Below are 19,588 nucleotides of genomic sequence, written 5' to 3' on the forward strand. Positions count from 1 at the left end.
GTGTGGTCTAAATTATGATCGAAGAAGAAAAAAAAAATCAAGGTTTTACAAATACAGATGATGAATTGCTACCTATTTCCCCTTTTATTACTTCCTTGTACGAATTTCTGGGACTTGTAGTTTTTTGTAATTAAGAGCAACATCCGCTTGAATCGAATCAAGCAACCTTCAAAATCGAAAAAGTGATTTCTTCGGAAAACAAAATTCAATGAAAAAGATAAACAGAAATGAAATAAAGCAAAATTAAATGATCGAAAGCAAAAGTGGAAATCGAGAGTTATCGATTAGGGGAAATGGAAGAGAAGGGGTGGTGAGGGTATGCGGTAATAGGAAGACAAGATAAGTTCAATCGATTCAATAAGTGAAACTCTCACGTAATTGGAAGGATTTTTAGTTTAGTCCGCCATAGGCATTATAACACGGCATTTCAGTTAGTTTTGTTTTGCTTGTATATGCAGTTCTTTTTTTTCCTTGTGCATTCCACCTTGGGTGGTACTTCCCATGTACCTCTCATTTTCCCTCTCTTTTTTTTATCAGTGCATTTTTTTTCTTTATTAAAAATGAAAGGAAAAAAACATATATATTTAGCAAACACCATCCATGCAATATTATGCATTACATATTTAGCACACAATTACCCAAGCAATATAATTATATAGATTTAGCACAAACTTTTATTCTCTAAATCACATGCTTGATGGGCACAAGCTCCAGCGGATATCTACAACCTAGGCCTAATGACTCCTCCATGTTTAAGTCTTCCCTCTTCAATCCTTTTGGCAAATCCCAGTCGAAAGTGTACAATACATTGGCAAGGACGAGCTCTACTAACACAATTCCCATATTCGACCCAGGGCAGGCCCTTCTACCTCCCCCAAAAGGCATGTATTCAAAATTTTGATTTTGGACAAAATCACTTGAGCTATCTTTAAACCTCTCTGGCAAGAATTCTTCAGGATTTTGCCAATATTGTGGATTTCTCCCCATCGCCCATATATTTATTAGGACCCACATCTTGGGGTATATGTCGTAACCATCAATTTTACTGTGTTTCAAGCTTTCTCTTATAAGGAATGAATCTATTGGATGCAACCTTAGAGTTTCCTTAACTACCATTTTTAAGTACCCGAAGTTATGGAGGTCTGATTCCTCTACCTTTCCTTTCGATCCCACATGACTTCTAATCTCTTCTTGAGCTTTCTTCATTGCTTTGGGACATTTAGCCAGTTCTGTCATTACCCAAATCATTGTTACAGCAGATGTGTCTACTCCACCAAGATATATATTCTGATAGTTTTAAAACAAAAAATCATAAATGTGTATTATATAATAAATTCTTTACCCAAAATTTATGCTAAAAATATAGAAACCAAGGGTGAAAAAAATCTCTGCAATGCTCAAAAAACTAAAACAAGACAACTAGTAATTAAACTAGCTTATATAGGTTAATCCAAGTGGAGTAACTCATACTTGATGGTAGATGTTCGAATCCCCAAGGTAGTTTGTTGTATTTCTTAAAAATTTGACCCACCTTTGAAAAAAAAATATACTGCTATAAACTAATTAGAGAGAAAATCAAAAAGAATTACCAAAACAATTGCTTTAATATGGTCGTTAGTGAGATGAATGCTACTCGTTCGAGCCTTCTTTAATTTAAGCAAAGCGTCTATGATATCTTCATCCTCTAGTTTCACTCTCTTGAGGTTGTCGTGTTCGTCTATGATTTGTTGTAGAAAACTATCCACATCATGAAAGCATTTTTCAGTTTTAGCATGGATTCCAGTGATCCTATCAATAATCCAACTTGCCTTTGGAAAATAGTCGGATGCAGATAAACTGGACAAAAAGGCGACTTCATGAAGAAGTTTTGTAAGTATTCCATTATCAAATCTGTTCCTACTTTGACCGATTGTGCTACCGAAAGCAACTCTACAGAATGTTTTATGTGTAAAGCTTGTTAACTTTTCAAAAACGTTAACAGGAGTAGCATTTGAAGAAGATGATATGGAATCAATCAAAACATCAACTTCCTCTGCCCTGACTACCTTAAAAGATTGCACCCTTTTCGCGTTTAAGAGCTCAAGGACGCATATTTTTCGAATTTCTCTCCAGTACTCTCCATAAGGTGCAAAAACCAGATCTACGAAATTGTAAGAAAGGCGTTTTCGTCCAGCAAGCCGAAATCTATTACAAAACTCAATATCATGTGTTTTCAAGACTTGTTCTGCAGCTTCAACAGAAGAGATTATGATTGTTGGTAGACGACCAAATTCAAGAAGCATGACTGGACCATATATTTTAGATAGTAATGACAGTGCTTGATCGGGCTGTTTTGTAAGTTGATGTAAGTTACCAATGATTGGAAGCTTAGGAGGACCAGGAGGGAAGTTGGGTTTATTTTGATCATTTCTGGCTTTGTATAATGTGATGAGAAAATATAGAGGAAGGAGCAGGAGAGGAAGAAGTAGAAGGAAATTATAAGGAAGAGTACTTTTCTCCATGTTGAAATGAGGTGAGATTAATTAGGATCTCTTTTGCTGTAAGTGGTGGTGTTTTAATCTTTTCTTACAACTATCTTATATATAGGCAGCCTATCCAGTACGTACGTGATAACTAGCATAACTATTCATTCGTACGACTTTGTGGAAAACGTGATTTTTTTCCACAAAGACCGTACAAGTATCGGTCCCTACAAAAGGAAACTATAAACAACCCCGCATAAGCAATTGAAGTCGGTTGAAGGTTGGAAATTAGAGGGTACAAATCATAACCTCTGTTTTTTTGTTAAATCTTAGTTTTGGAAAAGAGAATTGTTGTTGAAACAGTGAAATCTGAGATCGAATATAGGATATGAATCTGAATTAACATATAAATTTGAGTTTTAGAGTTACTGATTCATGGATCTTTTGCAGCGATGGGGTGATGTCGGAGGTGCGGTAATGGCGGAGGAGGTGTTCCTGAATGTATTTGCAGCGGCGGAGGAGGCGGTGATGACCGTCGTTGGAGAGAGAAGAAAAGAGAATTTCGATCTAAACTTAAAAAAAATAAAAACACTTGATTTTGTGTAGAGAGGGTAAATAGGGAAAGAATGAAAAATATTAGTGGACCCAAATGAGCTTATAAATGGAGAGTGACATAATTATTATGTGATAAGGATATATGTATAGGCCATCAAAAGTAGGGACAATAATTCAATTTCCACCGGAAATTATTGAGAGGAAAAGTATTGATAGCTACTTGCACGCCTTCCGTGCACAGCTTGCACACCTCCGAGTGAAAGTTTTCAATACGAAAATGTCAGAACACTCATAGCTACTTGCATATGATAACTGACAAGTCATTCTCAAACAACCAGATAACTGAGAAAAGATAGTTGATGGAACCCGATTATTTTCTTTGCCTCAATAATCACTGCTGCTACTTGTCCCATAGAAGCCTTATCAACAATGATTTTACACTTATTATTCGTTCAAATTACAAAATAATGTTTTGGTGGTGGGTTTTGAGTATCTGTCCAGCTCGCCACTTCTTGGTGTTGAGGATAATAGTCCCACGCTGTTAATGTTCCCTTAATAAACTTAAAATATAATATGGAAGGACCGCTCTACTCATTGCCAATTAATTTTGAGTTGGATGCCCGCGAACTTTAATTCATGGATTTTTTACTAGCGGGCTTAGTTGGAAGCACGGCATGGAATGGTGATTAAGTTTAAGTACGATCGACAGTCTTACAGAATAGAGAAACTAAGGGTCTGTTTGGCAGTTTGAATATGAAAAATGTTGTTCAGGTTAGGGTATTTCTTGGTTTATCCAAGACTATCATGGCAATAGTTATTCTAAATGGTGTTTGTTTTCCACATTGGGTTAATGTAGTATGTTGTTTGTCAGCAGACTTGTTGTTTGTGGGTGAAAACCGTTTCTGCTGATTTCGGTAATCTCGTGTGAGTGCAGGCGAGAAACGAATCTAAACCCAAAACAATGTACTGCACGGGAGTACTTTTGATTCGAGAGATCAATCTATACAATCCTGGACTAAACCAAGAAATGGTCGTTCCAGGCTTGCTTTGGTCACAAAGTGAAGGAGAAGGGTTGGTATTAGGGAGGGAAGCGAAGAAAGTGTTGAGGCCAGAATAGTTGATTCTGGAAGTGTGAGTGTTTTGCGACTTGTATCCGAAAGTTGAACTGGCGAGCTGAATGGAAAGCTACCAGGTGATTTCTGGATGTGTATTGTTCTCCTGACCAAAAACGTGTTGTTTGGTGGAAATAGGTTTCACCTATTTATACAAGTCGTAATAAAACGTACCATGACCACGTAAGAAGTGGAAGCGGTTGAGTGGTGGAAAAGTGGTAACAGATAACGCCTGGAATTGATATTTCCATAATGAAGATGTGTTTAACCACTTATTTCTTGCCATTACTAACCGCCTCACTCTTATGACTCTTTCTTGTAACGGGCGTATTGCACGCCGCACGCTGTAAACCGCCAGACCAATACCCTGATGAGCATCCCCCAGTTTGTGACATGTTTTGATGTCTCGAGTGTTTTGATTGAAACGTGTTGCATGTTGCTATGTGCGGCAAGTTAAGATAGAAAGGCTTGTCGGTTCAGTGACGACCTTTGGCGGCCGAGATTTTGCATCTCAGGAGAAAGGGTAGTCGTTGATCGCGGATCCCTTCCGTTTGGCGGCCAGCAGCGTGGCCGTGGCGTTGGCATGGCTTGCGCATGCCTTTGGCGTGGCCAAATTAGGGTTTGACACAAACCGTGAAATTTGGCATTGCGGCCAGTAGTTGCCACAGGCTTGGTGGTGAACTTGTACCGTTGAGATCCGCAACTCAGGAGGAAGGTAGCCATTGATTATGGTTACCTTCTGTTGGTAGCTAGAGACGTGGTAGCGTGGCTGGCATGCGCGTCTGGTAAGCGCGTCTGACATGCGTGTCAGGTAAACGCGTCTGGTAAGCGCGCCTGGCATGTGCGGCATGCATGTGCGACATGCGCGTGCGACATGCTGTCGTTTTTTAGGAAGCTAGCGCGTTTTTGGGAAGCTGGCGTGTTTTGGGAAGCCAACTTTGTATGGCGACCTTTTTGAGGTCGTGTCAAGTTTTGGAGCAACCCGATTGGTTGACGGGAAGTGAGGCCAGTATGCTGATGCGTGACAATACTTCAAACGCGCGATGGCGGATTTGAAGCGACCTGATTGGTCGACGGAAAGAGGGACGACATGATAGGGCACGGCCGCACTTTTAGCGCGCTGTGGCGGATTCGGTCGCCTAGATTGTTTAAGCATGGTTTCGACCAACGGGGTCCAGTGTACTGCGCGAGGCGCGAAACCCTAATTTGCAAATTAGTTGGGTTTATGAGTTCTTTGCGAGTTATCACAATAATTAACTGGATTTTGTATGCTGCCATACAAAATCTTTATCTACAAAATGTAGTGTGCTTTATGTCTGAGCATTTCGTGCAATGACCTTAAATTTGGTACTTGGAGGTTCATGCTACTCCGCTGCAAGTGAACATAAATCCGTCATGCCATACCGATTAAGGGTTCTGCTGGGGAACATAGCACAGGAAAGTACTCAGTAAGTCTCATATTGGCGAGGTACCGAAATTTACAGAGTGTTATGGATAAAAGTGTATTGAGCGGCTCAATAAATATGTCGGTGGAGAGGTCAGTACTCACAGCACCGCTTCCTTGCAGAGTGACGTGACGTCTGATGCAAGGTTTTACGATTTTAACCCTAAGTTAATAACCACCATCAACACTTGTATACAAGCTAAATTAATTAATTAAAAATAAAATAAAAAACTAAACCATATAAATTTATGGTTTTTAGCATAAGGAAAATTTAAATAAAAAAAATAGTTATAAAAATAATTGTCTGACCCAGGAAAGCATTAAGGTATTCCAGGTTTTACATGGAATTCCAAAACCTCACCTTTTTAGCCTTCTAAAATTTAGGTAGGATACACTATTCTTATCTTAACATGGAATAAGCACCCACACAAACACAATAAGGTTACTTAAGGGATTAACCCAACCTAGGTTAGGTTATCAAGGCTGCCAAACACGACCTAAAACAATGCTTCGATCAACTGTTGGGATGCAACAGTTTTTCTTCTAACCCCGTATTCTTCTTCTCTGTTGCTTGCGGTTGCAGTTGAAGAGAAAAAAGCCTACATAACTGTTGAAAAATATATAAATGTGTATTTTTCTTAGCAAATTTTGATTTTCCACTCATGGCTGCCCTCTGTGTTTAGTATGTTGCATTTTCTTCTTTATCTCCTTCTTCTTCTGAATCGAGATATATTCGGAAACAAAATTAACCTAAGTGTCATTCTGTCTCCTCTTCTCTATCACCGAAGCTTAATTCATCTATCTCCCGGCAAATTAACTTAAAATTAGTCTCTTCACAAACTATATGAATCACCATCCCAGTTCTAGGTTTCCAGGATTGACTAGGCAAATGATTTTGATAGATTTTTATTTCAAGAAATCAAATGAAATTATAAAATAACTCCTACATATGATCTATGAAATTTTTCTTTGATCAAATCAAATCAATTAAGTTTATTACTTTACAATTTAGTACCATTGAGAATCCCCAGCATAGGCAACTTAAAGCTTTCATGCAGGTTGGAAATTATATACTGAGAGCAGGGGCCGGCCAGGTGAACATAAACGTCTGACCTGATCTAGTAAGTTTATTGCTAACACCTATTTTGTTGATTATGACAGGTCAATTTCTAAGAACCATGTAACCGGGAATAAAATAATTCATGGGATCTGATAATTTTCACTGGCTGAAATAATGTCATGATATTGTGGTGCACATTAAAGTTATGTACACAATCAGCGATGGTAGCCTCTGTCAAATGAAATGCGAAAAATGAAAACCAAGCTATACAACTAGTGGACAGTGGAATGTTTTTTTTTTTTTTTTTTCTTTTCTCGAGAGAGAGAAAAACAAACATCCATAAAACAAATTCAATTCTGCGGCCCTATAAAATTAATAAGGCTTTAACCTCCGGGATATTTCCTCGCTGGTCCTCGACTCCTATCTGCAGTGTCATGGCATACGGTAGCATCATCCATAAAGTTAGTCACTGCTGACTCAAAGCTTCGAAATATTGTCGCATATTGTAATGAAAACACCAAAATACTCTGAAAGCTTGGATAAATTAAGTAGTGCCATGCCTATCTTGCGTATTCTCAATGAAAGAAAGTGTGCCCCAGATATCTTTATCATCATTTCCATAGCGTTTATAAAATAGTGTTTGAGGTGTTGATGATTCTAAGAAGAAGAGGAACTAAATCAAATTTTGAAGTTCAAACTATTGAGAGCGTAATTAATGGAGAATTTGAAACAGGCATGAACTTAGATTGGCAAGTTCTTAGGATAGTAATTGGCTTATATACTGTTATAAAAGTTAAAGTACCCAAATATTAGTCAAGTAATAAATAACAAAACCATCAGCAACCTAAAAATCCCATGCCATCTCTCACTCCATGTGGAGAGTTGCGGTAACCTCCCCTCTCATTGTCCGGTGAAGAAAACTCTCGCTCCTGATTGGCTGAAAAGCAACTTATACCCTTATATTTCGTGGCCGTTAATTTTTAATAGAATTGGCTCGATCTGACGCTCCAAACTGAGTGATAGCTTAGCAGATTCTTACACCGTGTTTACATGATTTTAATACAATCCGGATCTTCGGATTGGCTGCTGAAAAAGGAAAAGAAAAAAAAATGTGAATATCTGTACGGGAAAAAAAAATCTCTGGGGAAAAAATCTGTTAATTTCCGTATTTAAAAAAAAAATGACGTATCCAAAAAAAAGTGCTCGAAAATTCTATTCAAACTATGGCATCTTTGCATGTCTACTCAATGGAAACAAATGCTATGGGTAAGTATCCAGAAAACAAAGACTGAAATCTAAAAAATATCCGAAAATTCTATTCAAACATTGATTAAAACAGTAAAAAGAAAATTAGAGATTTTATTCTTGGTTTTCTCTGCGATTTAAATCCAAGAACTTCCAAAAAAGAATAAAATTAATTGGCATATTTAGCATATCCTTAGAAATGTTCTTACCATTCTTTCATTGATTTTTTTTTACCATTCCTGTTAAATTTACCTTCAGAAAGAAATCTAACTCAATGCCGATACTTACCCTCCCTATTAGATATTGTTTACTGTTTTAATTATCGATGAATCTGTATATAATACATCACAACATTTTGTTTATTCATTCTGCGCCTTTTTTCTTCTCTCACATCTCTCATCTCAAAACCCTATAACCTTAATTCTCTCATCTCAGAACCCTTTAACCCTAATTCGCTTACCACAACCAAAATAGTTGTATTACTCTTTTTTTTTTTTTTTGGTTGGTGTTTAATTGTTTCTTTGATAATGGTTTATTTTTGTTTTATTTGTAGGTGAAAAGAGACTAATTTGAACAATGGGTGGTTTCATCTTATTTGATTCGCGGTAATCTCTTCAGTCTGTGATTTATGTTATTATTTTTCTTGGTCACCCGCATTGTAAAAGATACCCCAGAATCAACTTATTAGATGTGTGCACGTAGACTTTATCAAGGAAAATAGGAAACTAGGGAGCAGTGAATGATAGATTTGAAGGCAGGGTTATATAGTGTGAGTTTCAGATTAAAAATTAACTCGAGCAAGCTTTTAATTGGGCGAACAATCAGTCGAAGGAGCAGATGGCTCTAACGGCGTACCTTTTGCTCTAACGGTTGTTGATTCCATGCTTGCAGGTGTACGTGTTCTTCCAAGGAATTGGAGTATGATGCATCTTTGTTCTTTTTGTATGACTTAAGTACTTTTTGACGTTTCTATTATATTAGGTTTAGAGAAATTATTCATTTGTTCTGGTTTAATGTTGCTTTTAATGCAAATTAATAGAAATAGAATGTAGATGATTGATGGTTGATTCCATCTTTTCTTGATTTGGCCCATTAGCTCAAACTGGTGATATGTATTGCAGTTTATGTATGAAACTTGATTTGTAAGCTTCTCTAATGGTTGGTGGGTATGAGATGTGTGGGTATTTTTAATTGGAAATTGTGGTTCATTTATGTATGAATTATGAACTTAGAATTTGGGCGTCTCTTCTTCTAGCGAAAACAGTATATGAATTATGAACTTAGAATTTGGGGGTCTCTTGATCTAGCAAAAACAATATATATGAATGTTTGTTTTTGGTGACTGATATTTTGACACTCTTGCATTCAGTCATACTCCACTGCCATGTCACAGAGGAACAAACTAGCTGAACTTGGTTAGCGTTTGTACTTCTAAGGTTTGTTGCATTGCAAAGAATATCATGTTTCAAGCTAGGAAAACTAATGCTATTCCTATTATGCCGCTGCTCGGCTAGCTTGAACTTTAAGTAAAGGTAAACAGTTGTATTTTTTATGCGGAGATCATTTCCATTTCAATGTATATTAGTTGAGATCATTCATTTCCATTTCAATGTATATTAGTTGAACTGGTTGATATAAGTGTACATGAATTGTTTTAACTATATGTACTTTTTTTTTAATTTAAGAACTACATGCAGGATCGTTCTTATCTTATGGGTTTGTGGCTGTTATCCGAGTCCTTGAGTATTAGTATACCCGTCTCTTCATATTTTCATTAAGGGCATTTCAATCTGTTTGTAATTGAAAATTTTCGCATTAATTAGTGCCCCTTAGTTTGTGTTTCGTGGATTGGGATTCTGTTTATTTTTTTATTTTTTAATGTGATACTGCTTTTACAAAGTTGGGTGCAGAACTTAGGAGTTTAAGAAAGAGGAGAGGAGAGAGGAACCAGTTGTTACCAGGAAAATAGGTCCAAAGGGATCGGGAGTTGACATAGTCAGTGGAACTCTGGGAAACGATGTTGTAAAGCATTGAGTTTTATATAATTATGGGGATTTTAATAAAGTGCCACACTTTCAATTTGCAGTTTAAGAAAATGCCACCGTTTTTTTCAGAGTTTATTTAATGCCACACGTTTGACCTTTTCCATTCAAAAAAATTGTTGCCATCAGTTAGTGCATAGGTGGCATTTATCCAGCTTAGTAAAAGACATATACACCCTCAAATATGTCACCAACTCACCAAACCCATTCCTTATTTTGAACAGTGTAAGTCATTGCCGGTCTGAGTTGGCTGGTTGGATCGGTCATCGTGCTAACCAGAATAAGCCATCGCCGGTACCGAAGTTGATTCAACATAACAAAGATTAGATCGAGTTTCAGCTGTTTTCTGCGCTTTTCTCAGGCAAATTTCAGCCATTTTCCCTGCAAATTCCTAACATTCATCTATACTTCCATCGCTGAATCATTCTTTTCAGTTCTCTAACATCCAATAAACTTATCGTGTCCCTGCAATGATTCAATCTAACACAAACACATTCAATTTCTATCTTGAGCCCTAAATTCTTCTCTGCAACCCATAACTCAAACTCAAACACATTCACAACACAATCATCTCACAACACTACTAGGACCATGCCTATGAATCACTACCTCAACACAAAACCCCTATTTATCACAGACCCATTCATTCCATGGCAGTGAGCTTAATGTCCATTCGATCAGTCAACAACAACAGGAGCTTCAAATTTGTCTTTCCTTCTGTTAAATCTCAATTCCACCAGTGCTTCCATCTGCATAGACAACACCAACAACATACATTCAAACCCTAAATTCTAAACTGTAATCATGGCTTCATGTCATAACCACCATACTCATCTTATCCATCTCAATTCACTGTATATAGATACGTCCATAAATTCAACAATAAAACTGCATAACTTAAACAAAATTCATAGAGAATAACAATTACCTCAAACTCATTTACTCAAGCACTAGCCAGTTCATCCCAGATAACTTCATAATTCATCTGAGTTCCAAATACAAACTCTAACTATTGAACTTAAGCTAGTCTCCAACTGTAACTCTCAATTCAGATCAAACCCACCTCCAATTAATCATCTAAACCCTCAATTCAGTTCATCCATCAACATCAGTTCTTAACCAACCCTAATTCAATTCCCAAATATTCTATTCTCTCAATCAAACTCAATTCATCCATCAAAATGTTCCAATCTATTCAACCCATCCTTTAATTCCTTCTTATTCACCCTTAATTAAATCTCGAAATTCATTTCAGGAACCCTAATTTCTTCACAACTTCATTAACATCTCAATTCTTCTTCAAGACAATAATACAACTTCAATTTAGCAATAACCCTTTGATCTTCATCTGTTAACATCCAGTTTAGCTTATCAATTCCAAATAAACTCAACATCAAACTCTAACCTTCACAGAAACACTTCGCTTCAACTCAATCGTGGATTCTAACCAAACCCAACTATGAACTCATCAGCACCACACTCGGTTGATTGGTTTCACTAGTTTTCTACAAGGTTTTCTCAACAGAGATATCATCTCTGGAACGCCGGAGAAAAAGAAGAAGGAGAAGGAAGAGAAGAAAGGAAAGAGAAAGAGAATTCAAGTGTAGTTAGGTAATGTTGCTTCTTGTGACTGATTCAAATCGACCTAATAGTGTGAGTCATTGTCGAGTTTGGACCAACACGAATTCAAGGGTAGTTAGGTAATGTTGACACATTGTATAGACTTTTTCAATGATTATAGACCGAGTTAGTGGGCCCTGACGGAATATCTAACGGTTGTGGCATTTAATAAACTCTGGGAAAAACGGTGGCATTTTCTTGAATCGGGATTTGCAAGTGTGGCAGTTTGTTAAAAATCCCTATAATTATTTTGTTTTTTCGCTTCTTAGTGTCAATGTTGAATACCTTGCATTAGAGGAAAGAGCTATGCGTCTATTTCCATGTCTTCCTGGTGATTTCGTGAACAACATTATAGTTCCAGGTTCACCTTTACGGTAAAAATTAATATATGTTTTACATTTTGCCGGGTAAGGGAATACTGGACAAACGTTTTCATTGATAAAAACTCAACAGCTTGATCTCGGTAACATTTTAGTGGTACATGTGGTGAGACACTTTAGATTTCATTTGCATAAATCCTTAGCATCCCCATACTGTCACACCTTACTCATACAATTTCTCGCTCATCTTATATATGTTATGAATGGCTTCTAGAATGTTGGGTTACTGAAGTGGAGATATATATGTTCTGAATGGCTTCTAGAATGTTGGGTTACCGAAGTGGTAAAGCACTCATATGAGAAATCAAATGTTCACATTTGAATGGCGTTTTGCTCTCTGATCCAGAGATGAGATAACATCATATGTTAAGTTTGATTGAGTCTTTGGAGTTTCATATTTCTTTGAAAGATAAAACTTGCTGATCATGCATGTGAGGAGCAAATATCATTGTTGGCATTTTTTTTATAAATTAATTCCGAGTAATCTCAAGGTTCTTTCTCGCTTTTCTGTAGAATTAGCAGTTCTTTTGCGATGCGATGTCTGTCATTTCTCTTTAATAAGCTACGAAAAATGCACTCTCCCAGTTTCTTCAAATTGGGTGTACAGGTCCTAATAATCGAAACTCTTAGAGAAAGAATGTTTACATCGGTTTCTTATCTTTCTTATGGTTGTATCAGATAAAACTTCGGTGCTTTTTGCATCAAAATAACTGGAAATTAGCCCCTATGGTAATGTTTAAAATGATAAGTGAGATATTTCGTGACAGCCTAATTGTCAACATACAAGCCTTCATTCCTAAGCTTTGTCTATTAACCCTAGAAGTAAGGGATATTGAGAAGACACAATGTGTTTGTGTTCATTTGCAGTAGTTTATTACAGTAGTCCTTTTTCCCCCTTCCCACTTCTCATTGGTTGGAAAATTAAATTTTTGCTGATGTGCAATTTGCGTCGTTGTTGCATAATGGGACAATAATTCAGCGTAAAAACTACGACTTTGGCATTTCACTTGATGTGGGATCTTAATGAGGATGCGAACAGTAGAAGTTGGCATGTGTATTATCATTTACTGAAACACTGATACAGTAACAGAACTGTATGCAAGTATTTGGTTTTGGTTATCTCTCTCAAGCTTACTATCTGCCTCAGTGAGATGTTAAACATGAATTCTGACTTTTACGTTGCCATTATTTGTAGTTTTTTCTGGGTCTATGAATTGGGGTTAAAACTGAGTGAGTTTAGTTCAGTTCATGCAAATGGACTTGGTACAAAACGATTGCCACTGAATTGTTGTATTTGTAATTAGTAGTTGTGTGTTGGTTCATGCATATAGGTTTCCCGCTTTGCTCACCAGATTCCTGTGTTGGTTACATTCATACCAACTAAAAATCCGACGTTGTAGAATGCTTATTAATTATTAGGTCTATCGTGCACTTACTGCGACTTCCCGTTGTTAATTATCCAAATTGCAAATTGCACTTAGGCTCCACTTCAGTTAATTCCGATTTTCTTTGCTTTTATACGTTTGTTGTTGTTGTTGCAGATTCTGAATGGACATAAGGAGAAGCAACGATGATTATTGTTGTTGCATATTTTGGATGGGCATGAGAAGAGCAATGATGATTAGCACTATTTCAAAATTATAAAAAAAAAAAAATATCCAATAGGTAATTATGAAAATTTCTTAAAGGTATCTGTTGATCGGTGAAGTTGAAGGAGAAGGGGTCGGTGGTGGAGATACTGGAGAATGAAATTTGTGCTAATCAAACTTTTTTAAAACATAAGAGATTTACAAAAGTAGCAAGCGAACATGTTTTTTCTTGGTCAAATTAGGAGATGGATGACATGATTCAATACTTCCATAAAGATGGAAATGGGAAGGTTAGTGGTTTTTTTTTCATATTATTTTGTTAGTGTAGTGCGGTAAAGAGTAACGAAGAGTGACCAAACAATCTACTCCAAATGAAATTACTTTGTTATTTTTTTCATATTATTTTGTCATGCTTTCAAGCAGTTCTCTAATTCTTTCATAATTATTTTTCTATGCAGGAGTAGGTCATTTAATACTTGATTTGGGTTGTTGTTGTGAATTTTTTTCTAAAACAGTTGATTCGTAAATGGAAAGTTGGAGAAGCTCTTTATGTTTTATTTATTGAAAAAATCATGTTGAGGGTAGGCCTATCAATGGATGCTAACGTAACGGAAATAGGCTCTGCCGCTGCCGTTTCCGTTAAAATTTAGCGGATATCCGTTACCGTTCATTTCCGGCGGAAATAAGAAATTCAAAAACGTTACTGTTACGTTGGACTTACCGGATAACGGATATTTTTCCGCTGCAATCTGGTAAGTCACAGGACAGCCACAAAACAGAGAAGATGATGATTTCTAAGGCAGAGAAGACGATGCTTGATTCAGCATCCGTAGTTTCTCTCTTTTTCTCTCTGAGAACTTCTCTGTTGTGTCGAAGTGAAGAACAGAAGAATGACTGAATGAGATGAGATAAACCAAACAATACATAACGTATAAAAAGGGGAACTTAGGCGCAGGCCAAAAAAAAATGTGCATAACTAGTTATGCAGTACAAAGAAAATGTGCATAACCAGTTATGCAGATGCATAACTTGTTATGTGGCACAAAAAAAAAAGTGCATAACCAGTTATGCATATGCATAAGACATTATGCAGTACAGAACAATGTGCATAACTAGTTATGCAGATGCATCAAAGGTTATGCTTATCATAAATCACTGCAGATGCAAAGAAAATGTGCATAACTAGTTATGCAGTACAAAGAAAATGTGCATAACCAGTTATGCAGTACGCACGTTAGAGGATAACAGAACTAAACCTAACGGAAATACACGGTTCCACTACCGTTACGTTAAGAAGGGATTATCCGTTAGCTTATCGGTATCGGATATCCGTTTACCGCTATGTCGGATGATAGCAGTAACGGCTAACAGATTATCGGTATCGGCTAACGGAAAATTGGTATCCATTGACAGGCCTAGTTGAGGGGAAATGGGGCTCAAAATAGGCACTTATTGTTATTAGTATCCAGTTAAATTCCTGGTTTGGTCATTTTATTGGTTTTGTACATGACTACATTCCAGAGAAAGGTAATTAAGAATTCTTATTGCATATGGATACGATACAGTAATAAATTATTGATAGTCTACGCCCGACTACTATTATCCAATTAGTTATGAATTACCAAGTATAACCATTTTATCTGCCTTTGTGAGGGCCAGAAGTCATGACTTCCCAGGACCACGAGTTAGATTTAAGCTTGATCCAACGAATGCTTGAATATGATTTACTATTCCGAATTGTAGTGCTAATGCTTTGTGTATTTGCAGTTTCATTTTACTTGCGTTACAGTAGTGCTAATGCTTTATGTATTTGCAGTTTCACGAGAGCAATACAAAAAAATACCTTTTTCATGGATACGCAACAGATTTTTATGTGTTCCTTAATTTCCCTTTATAAGGATGTTTGGGCGTGATTTTAGTTAGAGTTTTATGCAACTAATTGGTATAAATGCGATGGAAAGATCGTCAAATTGCATTGGCGCTGAGACATCACATGTTCTTCCATATACACGGTACATCAGCATAGATACGACATCACATTTCATTAGTTCCATTTAATTTGTGTTAATTAGGGAAATGATTTTGTACTGTTGGAGGCCTACTGAAATAGTGGGGTGCAGACGATTTTCGTGATTTAAGTTTTCGTTTAGATGACAAGAGTTTAGGGGTATCTGGAGATGTTCGTCATGATGAGATGCCTAAACTGCTACTTACCTCCATCTTATGAACTTTGGCCCAATAAGAATCCCGTTACAAAATGCTGCTTAGCATCTAATTATAGTATTTTTCCATCTTATATACGTCTGTACAATAAGGTCCTTTGACATGCAGCTGTGTGGTAACTTTAAATCTATATTTTACTTTTCTTTGGGCTTGGATGATGTGCATGGATGGGTATTGCCGCCCTATTGCTGGGAAACAAATTGGTTTTAGGTGATCTCTTTAGTTTATCTGTTTTTTTGTGGTTATATGGTTTCTTTGTAGATTTTCTTATTCATAGAGATTGGTGATTATTATTAATGAAAGACAAGAATGCAGTTGCAGTACAACTGCTACTAGCTAAAGCATATCTATTGAAAAGACTAGCAATGAAGGTAAACCCATCTTCTATAAAATACTTAGACAAATCTTTTAAACCATGGATATGTGGCGCAAATGGTAGCGCATGCATCTGACTCCATGTCAAAAGGTTACGTGTTCAACTCACTTTAGCATTTAGCTGCACCTAAAACTGGCAAACCGGTTTTTAAGGTATTAACATTTTTAATTGCGAATAATTTTCATTTATTTATTTTTTTAAAGAAGCATCATAAGAAAGGACTAAAACATAAGCACTGATTTGATAAAGAGATTTCTATATTATAAATTTTATTTGTGGATTCTTATATATAAAGTGCAGCGGAACGATTTCGTTGTTTTGGTAATCTCTTCCACTGACGGACCCATCACTGGGCTAATGGTATAGCCCGGGGGAGATTGATATAAATTTTAATTTTAGGATGAGTAATCTGTATGTTATGAGAATCCAGCCCAATTCTAACTTAACATGTGGACATATAATAAGAACTTACTCTAATTTAGTTGTAATGATATTTTCTTTTCACTATTTTACTTTCAATATACTGTGGAAACTCATTCTTTCTCCCTTTAAATCACTCTTATATTGTGTTTCTATGTATAACTTTTACAACTTATGTAATGGAAAATACTCTAGAAATTCGACGCGGCCTACGGCTGCTTAGTAATTGCCTTACACCATTCACTAGCCCTACCTTATAAATGATTTTGGGTCCGTCCCTGATCTCTTCTTTGGCGCGGCGGTAAATGGATTTTTAAAGTATGCAAATGACTACATTTTTAGTTTATATTTAAACATACAACTCTTTTCTTTTCAATTTTCCATATTTATAGTTTTTTTTTAAAGAATATAAGTAATATCCCGTGGATTATTAGAGAAAACAATAAAATATACAAAATTAATAATATGGCCTCCGGACTGTATTTTTTTAGAAAGTTCAATTAATATCTTATTTACTGTTAAATACATTGGAAGCTGAAATGCATGTCTCAAAAACCTGCCCCTTGCAATTCCGAGTTTGGAACGCGGGGTCTATGTTCTGATAATAGATAAGTATTGAACCCATTTTGCTCAAGCCATGAAATATACCCTGCATAATAACCATTTTCTGAAAAAAACCTTGGAAATGCACAAATACGAGGGAGGTCTGCATTTTTTTTTTATGGAGGAGCCTACGAAGGAGTTGCGATACATCATTTAAATATACGTGATTCGAATCCAAGGGCATAACACAGTGGTATTCCATCAACTCCAGTAAGGAGGAGTTAGGGATTCAATCCCCCACTGTAAAAATTTGTATTTAAATTAGTTGTATAGAGGAGTTTGGTGGGGTTGAGTCCGGCAGTATGGCCAGTCCGACCGGATAGATTTGGGTAAGGGCATGGATTTGGCTTTAGCCTAGCTAAAAAGCGAAAAGAAAAAAAAAACATGATTCCGTTATCCAAAAATATGAACCAACAACGTAACACGTAGGAGAATTGGAAGAATCCCACAATCAATGATTTTTCAACCGACATATAATGAGTTGCGAAGTTTGTAAAAAAAATAGGGTTCAACCTAATGTTTTATTGATTATTCTTGGTTAAAATGTCTCACAAAACCATACCATATAAATCATCAATTCCTTGAATTGGAAGGAGAATTTGTTTCTGTGATGATCTGCACATAACAGAGAACATCTTCCTCTTACTCTTAGATATTTTTCAAGTGACACATGTTGTCCAATATAGTGATGCGGGTATATGACATGTGATTCGCTATAACATGCACGATCTGATTTTAAAATTCATGGTGCCCATAAATTAACTCAACGAAATTAAGTTTAAGTATTCACTTATTATATACGAGTACCCAACTCTCACTTCATAATGCACGAAATCAATGAATAATTTGTGAGTAAACATATATTTAACAACATCATTCACCATTTAACAGTTTTTCATTTTTTCGTGTTGTGGAACTTACGCCCATTGATTACACAATTTACTCCACATATGAACGACCTGGATACAACTATGAAAGTTTTTCATTTGTGAACGAGACATTCGTAATTAAGCTATTGATTTTAGAACGCAACATAACAAATTAATCAGATAATTTCGAGTTATTGTAGGTCTAGGGAATGCTTCTGAGAAACTTAAAGGCGGGGCTATCCAAAAAGGAGTGTAAAAGAAGTGCACTTACAGATACTGAACAAATGGCTGCACATGCCCCTAGAAAAAAAGGTCGAACAAAATGCTAAGTCCCGAGAAATAATAATAAAAGGACAAATCAATCATCTACTAATTTTATCATTTGAAATTATGTTCAGGTTATTCGGGTTTTGGCTGGTTGCTATTTGTTAAATATCTTTGATGCTGGATTCATTTTTTTAAACATACAGAACAAACTAATGATTATATGATGTTTTAATTATTTTAGTTGGGCATCTGACAATAAATATCTATTCGTTATTTTTTTGCACAAATGCACTTTTGCATAGTATTAGTTAGTGGGAAAAATGACGTAGAAAACCATAAAATTCTATAAATCATATTCAATTGCATAGCAAGATATAATCTTTTTTAGTAAACCGTAATTTTATAAATCATATTGGTAATGATTTTCATGTGACCGTGATTTAAAACTCAGATTTTACGGTAAAATTAACATTTTTTATTTGCTTCGTTCTTTCAAAGTTTTACTATGAATGAGAAGATTTACTATTTTTTAGTGCACAAGTGTAATTATAATGAGAATATTTATTTTTATTATTATACTATATACATAAGTTAGATATCTCCACAATTTATTGAATATACAAGGGTATCAAACTTTACTATTAATAAAAAAATAATATATTAATCAAGAAATTTTTTAAATGTTCCAAAAGCATTTGGGCTACGGGGAGGGGCGAAGCCCCGTCACACCAATCGACGCCCCGGTGCATAGCACAGGTTACACACTAGTATATATAATGTAGGCAGCACACAATCACCCATAGGGTCCCATACAATTACATGCATATATACATATCTAGGGAACAAATTTGATTTCTCTTAATCAAATTTTCTAACCGTATATAGTCTCGATGGGAACAAGTTCAAGTGGATATTTCTTATGAACACTACTCCCTGATGATACCTCCATGTTTATGTCTTCCTTCTTCAGTCCTTTTGGTAATTCCCAGTCAAAAGCATACAATACGTTTGCAAGGACGAGCTCTGTTAACACAAGCCCCATGCTAATTCCAGGGCAACCCTTTCGACCACCCCCAAAGGGTAAATATTCAAAATTGTAATGACTTGCAGCGAAATCATGAGACCTATCTTTAAACCTCTCTGGCAAAAACTCTTCTGGATTTTGCCAGTACTTAGGATTTCTCCCGATTTCCCATGCATTTATTAAGACCGTCGTTTTGGGATATACATTGTATCCATCGATCATACAGTGTTTCATGCTTTCTTTAAGCAACAAGGGATTTCCTGGGTGAAGCCTTAAAGTCTCTTTAACTACCATTTC

At 36.2% G+C, this 19,588-nt stretch overlaps 2 protein-coding genes across 2 annotated transcripts; both read right to left on the reverse strand.

Annotated features, from left to right (window-relative positions):
* Positions 1-637: 637 nt before the first annotated feature.
* On the reverse strand, positions 638-2,587 carry LOC113339212 (cytochrome P450 71B36-like). Its single transcript, XM_026584523.1, has 2 exons — positions 1,590-2,587; positions 638-1,287 (listed from the first exon to the last, which is right to left on the reverse strand). Exons 1-2 carry the CDS (start codon positions 2,499-2,501, stop codon positions 682-684), a joined length of 1,518 nt encoding a protein of 505 aa, XP_026440308.1. The 5' UTR covers positions 2,502-2,587; the 3' UTR covers positions 638-681.
* Positions 2,588-19,138: 16,551 nt separating this feature from the next.
* Positions 19,139-19,585, reverse strand: LOC113274036 (cytochrome P450 71A1-like). Its single transcript, XM_026523578.1, has one exon. It carries the CDS (start codon positions 19,583-19,585, stop codon positions 19,139-19,141), a length of 447 nt encoding a protein of 148 aa, XP_026379363.1.
* Positions 19,586-19,588: the final 3 nt, after the last annotated feature.

This window comes from Papaver somniferum, chromosome 1, assembly GCF_003573695.1.
Source record: "Papaver somniferum cultivar HN1 chromosome 1, ASM357369v1, whole genome shotgun sequence".
NCBI lineage: Eukaryota > Viridiplantae > Streptophyta > Magnoliopsida > Ranunculales > Papaveraceae > Papaver > Papaver somniferum.

Excerpts from the sequence above, each read along its gene's own strand:
- LOC113339212 (XM_026584523.1), bottom strand. The coding sequence starts at position 2,501 with ATGGAGAAAAGTACTCTTCCTTATAATTTCCTTCTACTTCTTCCTCTC. Across the intron at positions 1,288-1,589 it reads ATATTAAAGCAATTGTTTTG|AATATATATCTTGGTGGAGT; the intron begins GTAATTCTTTTT and ends TAAAACTATCAG.
- LOC113274036 (XM_026523578.1), bottom strand. The coding sequence starts at position 19,585 with ATGGTAGTTAAAGAGACTTTAAGGCTTCACCCAGGAAATCCCTTGTTG.